Source organism: Schistocerca gregaria, chromosome 10, assembly GCF_023897955.1.
Source record: "Schistocerca gregaria isolate iqSchGreg1 chromosome 10, iqSchGreg1.2, whole genome shotgun sequence".
NCBI classification, from domain to species: domain Eukaryota; kingdom Metazoa; phylum Arthropoda; class Insecta; order Orthoptera; family Acrididae; genus Schistocerca; species Schistocerca gregaria.
Genome location: NC_064929.1, coordinates 141083440 through 141097783, shown reverse-complemented (window position 1 = coordinate 141097783; position 14344 = coordinate 141083440). Strand labels below are relative to the sequence as shown.

At 44.2% G+C, this 14344-nt stretch overlaps 1 protein-coding gene across 4 annotated transcripts in view; it reads right to left on the bottom strand.

Annotated features, from left to right (window-relative positions):
* Nucleotides 1–14344, bottom strand: part of LOC126293200 (uncharacterized) — a 638519-nt gene that overhangs the window by 138510 nt on the left and 485665 nt on the right. For all 4 annotated transcript variants that reach the window (XM_049986324.1, XM_049986325.1, XM_049986326.1 and 1 more), the window contains exon 4: nucleotides 6069–6334. In XM_049986324.1, the coding sequence (XP_049842281.1) occupies nucleotides 6069–6334 (266 nt within the window). The remainder of the gene's footprint in view (nucleotides 1–6068; nucleotides 6335–14344) is intronic.

The following is a 14344-nucleotide window of genomic DNA, read 5'->3' as shown; positions in this document are numbered from 1 at the left end:
GGAACATGTAGATTGTCTCAAGTACAGATTTATGTCATGTCTGTGGTGAAAAAATTTTAAGCTTCTAAGGTAATTTATTCAAAAGATATGGCCATTTATGTCAAATGATGATACTCGAAATCTCACTCATCAAAACCTATAGCGTACTTCCCGTTGACCCAGAATCATGAAATTTGCAAAGGCACACTGTTTCATGCTACAAGCAACGGGAAAATCTGAAAATTGTTAATTTGTCACAATATTGCATGTAACATATCTTTCTTGGCTGGTTCAAATGGCTCTGACCACTATGCAACTCAACTTCTGAGGTCATCAGTCGCCTAGAACTTAGAACTAATTAAACCTAACTAACCTAAGGACATCACACACATCCATGCCCGAGGAAGGATTCGAACCTGCGACCGTAGCGGGCGCTCGGCTCCAGACTGTAGCGCCTAGAACCCCACAAATGATTTTAGAAGGGCTGAAATTAATGCTCAGCTAATGGCACTATTTGTATGTGCAGCGTTCGGATTTTACTTACAAATACATGCCACTTCTATCCTTTGAACTTGTACGAATCGTTTCAAACTTTGCAGGAAGTCAAAACGTATTCTTTGTCTGTGGTCGAGATACGATGGTTTGAAATCGAACTAAATGTACCACATAAAATTCGTTCTTAGGTGAATTCAATGCGCGGAAATGGTTTAAAGAGAACCAAATAGTAAAAAAAGGATTCTTACGACAAAATTGAAATCTTGCTTTCAAAAATCTAGCTTCATTCGGATCTTACGTTCAAAAAACAATTTTTTGTAGCTTTCTAATGGTCGCGTTAACATACATTTATTTGCATTGCGAAACGTTGCAGAATCTGATGTAATATGGAGATGCTCTGGTAGGATCCACTGTGCTCTTTTGATTTCAGTTTCTATTGGTTTCTCTGTATTAAGCTGACTGCAAATAATTAAAGAGAATTTGAATTTACTTACTGGTGTCAGACAGCGAAAACTTATGTTTACGTTTTGAAGATCTTGAGCATACACCAACTACAGAATATTTATTAACCAGAAGAACATCATGAAATTCTGTTAAAAGAAAAGGCGAATGTTTGGACTGTTTGTCTTTAGACCTCACTGGTAAATAAGTAGGTAACAATCAGACAACAAAGAACACGTTAGCTAAGAACGGTGTGACGAGTATATGCAACAATACCATACACTGCCATTTGAACAGTACGGTTACGCTCATTCAGTCGGTGGCCTTGTGCAGTCGTCATTCTGGTATAACGACAATAAAAACGTCCAATCTACAAGAAATGAAACTTATTTTCGGCTTAGAAGAATTTAAAGTGTCCGTAGCTTTCTCGAGCTACTCAGAAGTGAGGGCAGTTTTTCTTTTTTTTTTCAAAATTCGATTTCTGCAAAATTGTAATTTTTCAGGAAACGCGGAAGACTGTTCAGGGATTTGTATATGGATGAAAATGTTGCAGACTTCACATGCACTGTATTAATTTCTAAGCAGCAGTTGATACATCCATAAATCGAACAAACAATATGCAAACATATGTTTAAAAAACTATGAAAATATAAAAGTATTTCAAAACTTACTTTTGCACCATTTATTGATTTAAAGCTTCCTTTCTTATCACGCATTTACCATGCAAACACAACAAAAAAATATATTACATATAATTTTTAAGTATTGGTGATGTAGGATGCAGTAATTACTTTACGACAAAGACTTAAATATCTGAAGCCATTTCAATCAAAATGTTTTATAGTACAGTGTGTTAATCTGTTTCCCCAATATCTACATTTTCCATCGCTTCGCTTATATTTGCACTATCGACAGCGCTATTCCCCTTTCGAATATTTTCATGGAATTCCCTGGTCTCACTGGGTGTTTCCATGAATTTCACCAGCCTTACCATATCTCGACTCTCTCTCTCTCTCTCTCTCTCTCTCTCTGTTTTTTTTACTGACACGATTAACCGTTTTCATTTTGGGGCTCCATCCATGGCACTGAAGGATTTCTGTCCTTTCTTGAGGATGTCTACTACACTTAAATCTCCACAGTATCAACAAGAAATCAGAAACTCTGTAAGTTCGAACGCTTTTTTGTCGAGAGTAACGTAGGCTTTTGGCAGTGCTCTGAGGAAATTTGGACGTTAAATACTGCAGGACTTCTGTTTGAGAGTACACGCATACCAAGCATCTTGTAAAATTTAACACGCCACCTCGTTCTGAATCTTATGATATTGCATAGGTTACGTAATTTCTTCTTTCTCTCTGAAAATTTTTCCCACGTTACCGAATACCCGATATGGCGACGTAATTATAGCCTTACACCCCATTGGAAAGTAACGGTCAATACTTGTGAAACCTTAGACTTTTCATGCAATCTTGATAAGGTGGCTCTTTTATAAGGCACTTTTCTTTCTCCCCCTTTCAACTTCTGTTACAAAAATAAGAGTATTATTCCGCCATTTTATTTGAAATGACCTTTTAAACAGGTTAAGAATACATACGACACCATTGCCGTCTCAGACAGGCAATTTTGCAACTGACAACGACCCGACAATAATCCAGATGGATAGAAAGCAAAAACCTCGAGACCGTATTTTTACGTTTGCAAATGTTACCAACAGGACCATTGAAATTGGCATTATGAAAATCGAAAGACTGACCATCCTACAAAAATTAGCTGCAGACAGCGAGTTTTGTAGTGTCAGTTTCGTGGCATAAAGGTAGTATTGGAGTAACGGAGGTTATTTGGTAGCTTCTAATCAAGGAAGTAATTAGATTTTGAAATGTAAATTGTCTGAGTGCGAGAAGCACTTTCGCACTGAGGGTTCAGAGCAAACTTAATTATGAATCAATATATCCTAGGAATCGGGAATCTCAAAGATTTTTTCCTGATATACATACACACATGTTACTGGTTGCTAGCAAGACCGTATGAAATTCTCTACAGTAGTTCCCCAGACTTATCCGGCCACACAAAAACAAGCGCGCAGGATATATGTCCCCCCCCCCCCCCCCCCTTGAACCTAGGACCTTGCCCCGTTGGTGGGCAGGTTTGCGTGCCTCAGCGATACAGATAACCGTACGGTAGGTGCAACCACAACGGAGGGGTATCTGTTGAGAGGCCAGACAAACGTGTGGTTCCTGAAGAGGGGCAGCAGCCTTTTCAGTAGTTGCAGGGGCAACAGTGTGGATGATTGACTGACCTGGCCTTGTAACTAACCAAAACGGCCTTGCTGTGCTGGTTCTGCGACCGGCTGAAAGCAAGGGGAAACTACAACCGTAATTTTTCGCGAGGGCATGGAAAGCTGCACCAAACCAGTCTCTGGACTGAAGACCACAACAACAACAGATATAGGTACAGAAGATTTAAGAAAATATATTTTATTTACTTACTGAAACATGACTACAACTTACATTTTACGTTTTCATGCAGTAAAGTTCACCTGTTATGCGTTTGTAGGATGATGAATGCAACGTATGTTCTGACGGCAGAAAGATATATGACCCGCAATAATGGCAGGTCATGGCCCATCGAACATAGGTCGGTGTGAGGTGGAGCGTACACCATTAAGTTAGGTAGTGGTTTTGACTTTGTACATACGTACTGTTTGTGTTTTCCTTTTCTTTTTCGTTTATAAATGTATAGCTATGGTGGTCTTTTAATCATTGACAAAGGTCTTCTTAGGAACTTGTGGGTTTTATTGTTCTGAAGAAGGCGTAGTTATCTACACCGAAACCTAGGTGAACACTAGGTGTTTTTTTCGCAATCGAGGCGGGTTTCTAGTTTTTTAATATATTAACCAACGATTGATGACGCGCTGCGATGTTGAAGGTTCTTACATCAGGTGTCCTATGCTGTCATCAGCTGGCGAGATCACATGATATGAGCTATGACTGGCTTACAAAAGCGCGTCGAAATCTCGATTTCAATGCCTTGGAAAGTAACGGGCGGTGTTTGGTGGAATTCGAATTTATATCTTCGTAAGACGAAAATATGCAGCGTACATCTACATGATTACTCTGCAATTCACATTTAAGTGCTTGGCAAAGAATTCGTCGAACCACAATCATACCATCTCCCTACTATTCCACTCCCGAACAGCGCGCGGGAAAAACGAACACCTAAACCTTTCTGTTCGAGCTCTGATTTCTCTTATTTTATTTTGATGATCATTCCTACCTATGTAGGTTGTGCTCAACAAAATATTTTCTCATTCGGAAGAGAAAGTTGGTGACTGACATTTCGTAAATAGATCTCGCCGCGACGAAAAACGTCTTTGCTTTAATGACTTCCATCTCAACTCGCGTATCATATCTGCCACACTCTCTCCCCTATTACGTGATAATACAAAACGAGCTGCCCTTTTTTGCACCCTTTCGATGTCCTCTGTCAATCCCACCTGGTAAGGATCCCACACCGCGCAGCAGTATTCTAACAGAGGACGAACGAGTGTAGTGTAAGCTGTCTCTTTAGTGGATTTGTTGCATCTTCTAAGTGTATTGCCAATGAAACGCAACCTTTGGCTCGCCTTCCCCACAATATTGTCTATGCGGCCTTTCCAACTGAAGTTGTTCGTAATTTTTACACCCAGGTACTTAGCTGAATTAACAGCCTTGAGAATTGTACTCTTTATCGAGTAATCGAATTCCAACGGATTTCTTTTGGAACTCATGTGGATCACCTCACACTTTTCGTTATTTAGCGTCAACTGCCACCTGCCACAACATACAGCAAATCGCTTTGCAACTGATATTGGTCTTCGGATGACCTTACTAGACGGTAAATTACAGCATCAACTGCGAATAACCTAAGAGAACTGCTCAGTGTGTCACCCAGGTAATTTATATACATCATTAACAGCAGAGGTCTCAGGACGCTTCCCTGGGGAACACCTGATATCACTTCAGTTTTACTCGATGATTTGCTGTCTATTACTATGAACTGCGACCTTCCTGACAGGAAATCACGACTCCAGTCGCACAACTGAGACGATACCCCATAGGCCCGCAGCTTGATTAGAAGTCACTTGTGAGGAACGGTGTCAAGAGCTTTCCGGAAATCTAGAAATACGGAATCGACTTGCGATCCCCTGTCGATAGCGGCCATTACTTCGTGCCAATAAAGAGCTAGCTGCGTTGCACAAGAACGATGTTTTCTGAAACCATGCTGATTACGTATCAATAGATCGTTCCCTTCGAGGTGATTCATAATGTTTGAATACAGTATATGCTCCAAAACAATACCGCAAACCGACGTCAATGGGTTAGGTTGGTGGTGTTTAACGTTCCGTCGACAACAAGATCATGAGAGACGGAGCGCAAGCTCGGGTTAGGGTAGGATGGGGAAGAAAATCGGCCGTGCCCTTTCAAGGGAACCATCCCGACATTTACCTGAAACGATTTAGGGAAATCACGGAAAACTTAAATCAGGATGGCCGAAGACAGCATTGAACCGTCGTCCTCCCGAATGAGAGTCCAGTGTGCGAACCACTGCGCCACCTCGCTCGGTCGACGTCAATGATATAGGTCTGTAGTTCGATGGATTACTCCTACTACCCTTCTTAAACACTGGTGCGACCTGCGCAATTTTCCAATTTGTAGGTACAGATCTATCGGTGAGCGAGCAGTTGTATATGATTACTAAGTAGGGAGCTATTGTATCAGCGTAATCTGAAAGGAACCTAATCAGTATACAATCTGGACCTGAAGACTTGCCCGTATCAAGCGATGCTGCAGCTGCACATCAAAAATCTTTCCAAAACTTTTTTTCTCCCCATGAGTTTCGCTTTATTAAGTGCCGGGAAATTCTACATCGGGGTATAAAACCATGAACATTCAAAAGGCTGATAAGTTTTACAGTGCCGAGGAAAAGTATACTCTCACATAACACGGGGAAAAATGTATTTTCACCCTGGAGAAAGCGTATTTTCAACCGAGAAACCAGGGAATGTTTTTCCTGTGGCCATGTATACACCCTGAATGAGATGGATAGGTTGGCCCAGGCACTTCAGACCAGTCAGAGAGGTGATGATCCTAAAAACAGCTGCAACGGCGTCCACTGACCTCAGGCAGGCGGAGGATGACGTGCTCGGAGAGCGTGGTGGGCGGCAGCGTAGTGGGCGGCGCGGGCGACGCGGGGGCGGCGCCGGGCGGCTGCTTGGAGCCGGCCACGATCACCTCGACGCCGTTGCTCATGACGCGCGTCGCCACGTTGATGCGCCGGCCCTCGTCCACGGCCACGGCAGCTACCATGGCACGTCCCTCCTCGCCGGGGGCGGCGGGGGCTGCGGTGGGCGGCGGCAGCGGCGGCGTCGGTGTTGGGGCCAGCTCTGCACGGGGCGGCGAGGAGAGCGCAAACAAGGGTCTCGTTAGCCGTGTACACGCAGTACTCGAAAACACATATATCGCCATGTCCCAAAGAAGTGAGATGGACCACTCTCGTTCTCTGACAAACATAGAGATGCACCCAAAAGACATAGTTGGATGTCAACGTAACTGCGTACATCTACACACCATCGGCGGTTATGTAATTGGTAAGAGTAAAAATCGTCTCTGGCAGATAGAACAGCCACCAGAGTGCATTATGTTTTGTAATTCTTCATGCTTTCCCGGCGATCTGTTGACATCTTCGATATTCGGGAATCCAGCCAGATGTTCGCGTCGTTCTCGCACGATATTTCCACAGCGTGCCTCGCTGTTTTCTTCAGGTGCTACCTGAGACTGGTCCTTGGGTCGATCGAGTCCAGTATTTATGCCTGGGAGGAGCTGGGCGTTCCCTAATCGGTCCGCGCCGAATCGAGTGTTCCATCTGTGGTCTGCGCCCACCATACTCGGCTTCAACGGACCCCTCCAGGCGGGGATGTTCCGACCGATTAGGGAGCGCCCAGCACGAAACAGAAGTGGAAATCATAGTAACATGAGATAGAGTATCCAACATCTCAGATCGGGTTGAGGACGGCCAAAACGGGCGCCGACGGCAGTCGGAACATCCGCGACTGGAGAGGTCCGTTGAAGCCGAGTGTGGCGGGCGCGGGCCACAGATGGAACACTCGATTCGGCGCGGACCGATTAGGGAACGCCCAGCTCCTCCCAGGCATAAATACTGGACTCGATCGACCCAAGGACCAGTCTCAGGTAGCACCTGAAGAAGACAGCGAGGCACGCTGTGGAAATATCGTGCGAGAACGACGCGAACATCCGGCTGGATTCCAGAATATCCAAGATGCATTATTTTTGTTTGTGTTTAGTGTTGTTACCACGTCTGCTACAACATACTCGTACAATGAGATGACAAAACTCTTGTAATAGCTATATGCACATCTACAGATGGAGGTAGTATCTCGTACACAAGTGCATTAGCCGATCTGACATTTGTACTCAGATGTTTCATGAGAAAAGGTTTCAGGTACGATATCGGCCGCACGTGGGAGATTAAGACTTTGAACGCGAAATGGCAGCTGGATGCATGGGACAGTCCATTTCGGAAATCTTTAGAGAATTCAGCATTACCAGATCCACAGTGCTAAGAATACCACATATCAGGCATTACCTCTCACCACGGACACCACAGTTGCCGATGAGCTTCACTTAACGACCGAGAGCAGCGGCGTTTGCGTAGAGGTGTTGTAAGTAGGCTGTTTAGGTTTTTATGTAGGTAACGCCAAGCAGTGCTCTGTATGAAAATCGCTGATTGCGGTGGCTGGTTGGACTCATTGTTGGAATATTCGCTTGTGTGGTGTTGGGCAGTTGGATGTGAACAGCGCGTAGCTTTGGGCAGTTGGAGGATGTGGGGAGAGAGATGGCAGAGTATTGAGCGGACGATCTGGACGTGTGTCCGTCAGAAAAAGGAAATTTGCTTAATTGAATGTCACAAAATTATGACTTTTGAACACTATTAAGGTAAATACAATGTTTGTTCTCTATCAAAATCTTTCATTTGCTAACTATGCTTATCAGTAGTTAGTGCCTTCAGTAGGATTGGATTGGATTGTTTGGGGCAGGAGACCAGACAGCGAGGTCATCGGTCTCATCGGATTAGGGAAGGATGGGGAAGGAAGCCGGCCGTGCCCTTTCAAAGGAACCATCCCGGCATTTGCCTGGAGCGATTTAGGGAAATCACGGAAAACCTAAATCAGGATGGCTGGACTCGAGATTGAACCGTCGTCCTCCCGAATGCGATTCCAGTGTGCTAGCCACTGCGCCACCTCGCTCGGTTGCCTTCAATAGAATCGTTCATTTCTCTGGCAGTATTGGCGCTCGCTGTGTTGCAGTAGTTCGAGTAACGAAGGTTTTTGTGAGGTAAATGATTAATGAAAGGTATAGGTTATTGTTAGCCAGGGCCATTCTTTTGTAGGGATTATTGAAAGTCAGATTGCGTGGCGCTAAAAATATTGTGTGACAGAAAACTGTTTGACTACGTTGAGTTTCGCTCAGCTGTTTGAAAACCATTATGTAGGAGTTTACCAGCACAGTCATTTATAATTTTTCAAAGGGGACGTTTCAGTGTCAGTGCTAACAGACAAGCAACAATGCGAGCAATAACTGCCGAAATGAATGCGGGAAGTATGACGAACGTATCTGTTAGGGCAGTTAAAGGGCTGGCAGCAGACGATGACAGTGAGTGCGTTTGCTAACAGTACGATATAGTCTGCTATGCCTCTCCACGGATCGTGACGATATCGGTTGAACCCTAGACGAATGGTAAATCGTGGCCTGGTCAGGTGATACCCAATTTCAGTTGGTAAGAGCTGATGGCAAGATTCGAATGTGGCGCAGACCCTACAAAGCCATGGACCTTAGTTGTCAACAAGACACTGTGCATGCTGGTGGTGGCGCCATAACAGTGTGGGCTGTGTTCATAAGGAATGTTGTGTGTCTTCTGGTCCAACAGACTGGATCATTGACTGAAAATGGTTATGTTCGCGTTCTTGGAGATTATTTTCAGCCATTCATGAATTTCATGTTCATAAAGAACGATGTCATATCACTGGGCCACAATTGTGCACCATGGGTTTGAGGAACATTCTAGACAGATGGTTTGGCGAGGTCACCCCATGTGAACCCTATCGAACATTTATGGGACATAATGGAGAGGTCAGTTCGTGCAAAAAAATCTGAACCAGCAGCACTTTCGCAATTATGGACAGCTATAGCGACAGCACGGCTCAATATTTCTGCAGGGGACTTCCAAAGACTTGTTGAGTCCATGCCACACCGAGTTGCTCCACTATGCTGGGTGAAAGTAGGCCCCACTCTTTATTAGGAGGTGTCGCATGACTTTTGTCACCTCAATGTATAAGGGGCATAAGCTGCGTCAGGTGTTGAGAGACCACTGTGAAGGACACAGAGATGTCATGTACTCGTTCGAGACAGCGTTATCAGCAACTGACAGAGTTTGAAAGAGGCCTCATTTGCATTTCTCCATTTGGCCACCTGGCCGAAAATCCAGACTTGTGGGGCATTCAGATGTGACAGTGGCATGTTTGACTCCATGCAAACGTGAGAGCCAATATACTAGCTGTCAAGGTTCTGTCTGACCACCGTAAGACAGGTTCGCCATACTGTGCACCAGGCACGTTGTATCCCTTTCACATCTGCGTCTGTGGCCCGAGAACAAGTAATGGAGCTTTTGCAACATACTGTGTCATCACAAACCATTGGTCAGACTCTAGCAGGAGCCGGACTCGATGATTACCGCCCCATGCATAGACAACTGTTAAACTACAACACACAAACACCGTGACTGACAAGCATAGACTGCTGATTAATGGAGTTGCATTGTGATCAGCGACGGGCTGCCGTTGTGCTCGACTCCAGATGACCACCATTGGCGAGTATGGGGACAGGTCCCGTTGTTCCAATACTTTGGGGAGGCTGAGCAGTGTTACTCCTGCCATCACGGTGTGGGTATTTGTCGCGTATGACTGACTTAGGGAACTCTGTCAGCACAACAGCAAGTTACAGATATCCAGTGCCCTCAGATGTTACTTCTCATGCCATGGTGACATTCTTCAACAGCACCGTGCTCCTCCAGTCATGACATGTGTCTATGTGATATTCAGATATTCTTGTAGCCACCAAGCGCCCCAGATCTGTAGCCGAAAAAACATGTTTAGGACCAGATCGTACGTCAACTCCATCCCAGTGCCACTATTCAGGACATCAAGGACCAGTTATAACAGTTGTGGGACAGCTCGCTCAGGACAGGATACTATGGATTTATGATACCAGAGTTCCCCAGCTACTGAGGACTGACTTAGACATGGCATGGGGTTTTTTTCCACAATGAATTTGCAAAGTTTAGGAAATTGGAAAGGGGTGTTGTGAGAAAGGACACCTACTGAGTCAACTAGCTGACTGCAATTGAAGTGCCGGCCAGAGTGGCAGTGCGGTTCTAGGTGCTACAGTCTGGAACCAAGCGACAGCTACGGTCACAGGTTCGAATCCTGCCTCGGGCATGGATGTGTGTGATGTCCTTAGTTAGGTTTAATTAGTTCTTAGTTCTAGGCGACTGATGACCTCAGATGTTAAGTCGCTTAGTGCTCAGAGCCATTTGAACAATTCTTTTTTTTGTAATTGAAGTGTGGAGCTAGCTGAGGAGGAAGTGGTGCGGCAAGCTTGAGTCGGAGAACACGCCAGCGACAGAGCTGTATTTGGGGTCTATAGATCGCCGGTGTCAGCAGTACCAGGGAGAATTTGTGAAAAGTAATTCGCAGAAAATAAAATTTTAGAGCAGTTTTGGAATTAAAAGTCTATGAAGTACGAGTCAAAGTAGGTCCCATCCGCAAGTACACACCAGTTCCAGCGCTTCTGCCACTGGTCAAACGTTTTCTGGAAGTCCTGTTGCTTGAGGGTGTTTATATCTGCCAGCGATGCTTCTTGAATCGTCTCTAGAGTGTCGAACGGCCTCTCTACTTGAGTTTCAGTTTTGGTCGCAAGGTGCCAAATTTGGAGAGTACAGTGGGTGGGGTACAACCGTCATGTTGTTTTTTGCCAAAAATATCTTGGAGAGCAAGGATGTGTAGCAGGACACATTGTGGTGATGCAGCAGCCAGTTCCCTTGACGCCAAAGTTTGGGCCGTTGTCGCCAGACGTTTTCACAGAGCCGTTGCAAAGCATCACAGTAGTTCGTGGAATTCGCTGTTTGGTTGGGTGCAGAATTCCCTTGGCATCAAAGAAAACCATGGTCATGCTCTTCACTTTGCTTTTCACCTGTCTCGCTTTTTTTGGGTCTTGGACAGCCCGGGTTCTTCCACTGGGACGACTGTTGCTTTGTCTCTGGGTCCCCCCAAACACTTGTTCAATCATTGCAAGGGTCTCTGTAGCCCTTTTCTCAGAAAATTTGATACACACGCGCTTTTCTGTAGGCGGATCTATCGTAAAATCGCCACACACGAAAGACAGAGTATTGTGGAAATCACTGTAGACACACAACACGTCCTCCCATCTCAATGCCACTCCGCACACTGACTCATCAGATATGCAGCTCTCGCCACCTAGCGGTGCAAAGATCTACTACTCCTACTTTCCAGATGGCAGCACCAGTCTGGAAAATTTTGAATTCCACCTCGTAGCATTTAAGGTTTACTGCTAAACTGTACAATACTGCTTAACTGTATAATATTTAATTTTTCTGTACAGTTGAATGATTTAAGAAATTTTTGAAATTTAAAAAAAGAATTGCAATCATTAAAGTACTCGATTTATTAACATCCCTATAACACAACTATTCACTATCTGATCAAAAATATCCGAACTCCTGTTAGTGGACATTGTATGGGCGGTGTCCACCTTTCGCCTTTATTAGCGCTTGAACTCTGCTGGAGACTGTTTCAGTTTGCTGCAGTTGTGGAGGAAAGGCAGCGAACCAGAGGAGGTAGCGACGTCAGTCTCAAAGGTAACTGCAGCGTGCATTTCAAGCAAACCTGTTTTGCATCCTCATAGGGGCGCTACTAACGTCACTATTATGTGGCTGGTGCGAAATTAGAATAGACATGTTTCAGGTGTAGAAACACGTCAAACAACTTTCGATTGTTGTTGTTGTTGTCCTGAGACTGGTTTGATGCAGCTCTCCATGCTACTCTATCTTGTGCAAGCTTCTTCATCTCCCAGTACCTACTGCAACCTACATCCTTCTGAATCTGCTTGGTGTATTCATCTCTTGGTCTCCCTCTACGATTTTTACCCTCCACACTGCCCTCCAATACCAAATTGGTGATCCCTCGATGCCTCAGAACATGTCCTACCAACCGATCCCTTCTTCTAGTCAAGTTGTGCCACAAACTTCTCTTCTCCCCAATCCTATTCAACACTTCCTCATTAGTTATGCGATCTACCCATCTAATCTTCAGCATTCTTCTGTAGCACCACATTTCGAAAGCTTCTATTCTCTTCTTGTCCAAACTATTTATCGTCCATGTTTCACTTCCATACATGGCTACACTCCATACAAATACTTCCAGAAAAGACTTCCTAACACTTAAATCTATACTTGATGTTAACAAAATTCTCTTCTTCAGAAACGCCTTCCTTGCCATTGCCAGTCTACATTTTATATCCTCTCTACTTCGACCATCATCAGTTATTTTGCTTCCCAAATAGCAAAACTCCTTTACTACTTTAAGTGTCTCATTTCCTAATCTAATTCCCTCAGTGTCACCTGACTTAATTCGACTACATTCCATTATCCTCGTTTTGCTTTTGTTGATGTTCATCTTATATCCTCCTTTCAAAACACTGTCCATTCCGTTCAACTGCTCTTCAAAGTCCTTTGCTGTCTCTGACAGAATAACAATGTCATCGGCGAACCTCAAAGTTTTTATTTCTTCTCCATGGATTTTAATACCTACTCCAATTTTTTGTTGTTTCCTTCACTGCTTGCTCAATATACAGATTGAATAACATCGGGGAGAGGCTACAACCCTGTCTCACTCCCTGCCCAACCACTGCTTCCCTTTCATGTCCCTCGACTCTTATAACTGCCATCTGGTTTCTGTACAAATTGCAAATAGCCTCTCGCTCCCTGTATTTTACCCCTGCAACCTTTAGAATTTGAATGAGAGTATTCCAATCAACATTGTCAAAAGCTTTCTCTAAGTCTACAAATGCTAGAAACGTAGGTTTGCCTTTCCTTAATCTTTCTTCTAAGATAAGTCGTAAGGTCAGTATTGCCTCATGTGTTTCAGTATTTCTACGGAATCCAAACTGATCTTCCCCGAGGTCAGCTTCTACTAGTTTTTCCATTCGTCTGTAAAGAATTCGTGTTAGTATTTTGCAGCTGTGGCTTATTAAACTGATTGTTTAGTAATTTTCACATCTGTCAACACCTGCTTTCTTTGGGATTGGAATTATTATATTCTTCTTGAAGTGTGAGGGTATTTCGCCTGTATCATACATCTTGCTCACCAGATGGTAGAGTTTTGTCAGGACTGGCTCTCCCAAGGCCGTCAGTAGTTCCAATGGAATGTTGTCTACTCTGGGGGCCTTGTTTCGACTCAGGTCTTTCAGTGCCCTGCCTTTCGATTATGTTGCACAATTCCTTCCTTGTGTTGCAATCCCCCCCCCCCCCCCCCCCCATCAGTGTATATGCTTTAAAATCAAAATGGATAACCTTAAGGAACTTACGGATTATTATGAACTGAAGTTAAGGATTTTACAATTTAATCATGCCAGTCACGTTGTAGGACAGTGCATCTGCTGCAAATTTACTTTACTGTAACAGTGCCAGCTTTGAAATACGAGGCATGTATTTTAAGTAGGGTCCATTTGAACATAGTACAAAACGAAAGGTTGTTTCAAAAAAGTGAATTTATTTTCAGAAAGTACATACTTCACTCTATTTTTCGACATCGTTGTCAAGTTTGTTGAAACATGTATCATACCTCTCAACCAATTTTAAAATACCCTCTTCATAAAAACTTGCCGCCTGCTCCAATAACCAAGAGTTCACTGCTATTTTCACGTCGTCGTCTTCATTGTAACGATTGCCACTGAGGTGTTGTTTGAGGTGGAAGAATGGATGGTAATTGCTCGGCGTAAGATCAGGGCTGTAGGGTGGGTGGTCTAAAACTTCCCAGCCAAAACTGTCCAATGAATCGCGGGTCTGACCTGCAGTGTGAGGTCTTGCATTGTCATGGAGAAGGACAATTCCCTTTGTCAGCATGCCGCGTCTTTTGTTTAGAATCACTCTGCATAGCTTCCTCAGGGTTTGGCAGTATGCTTCTGCATCGATAGTGGATCCTCGTTACATGAAGTCAACCGACAAAACACCGTGCCTATCCCGACGCCATGATTTTGCGCTAGGACAGAGTCTGTTTGGCCTTCACCTTTACAGGCGAGTG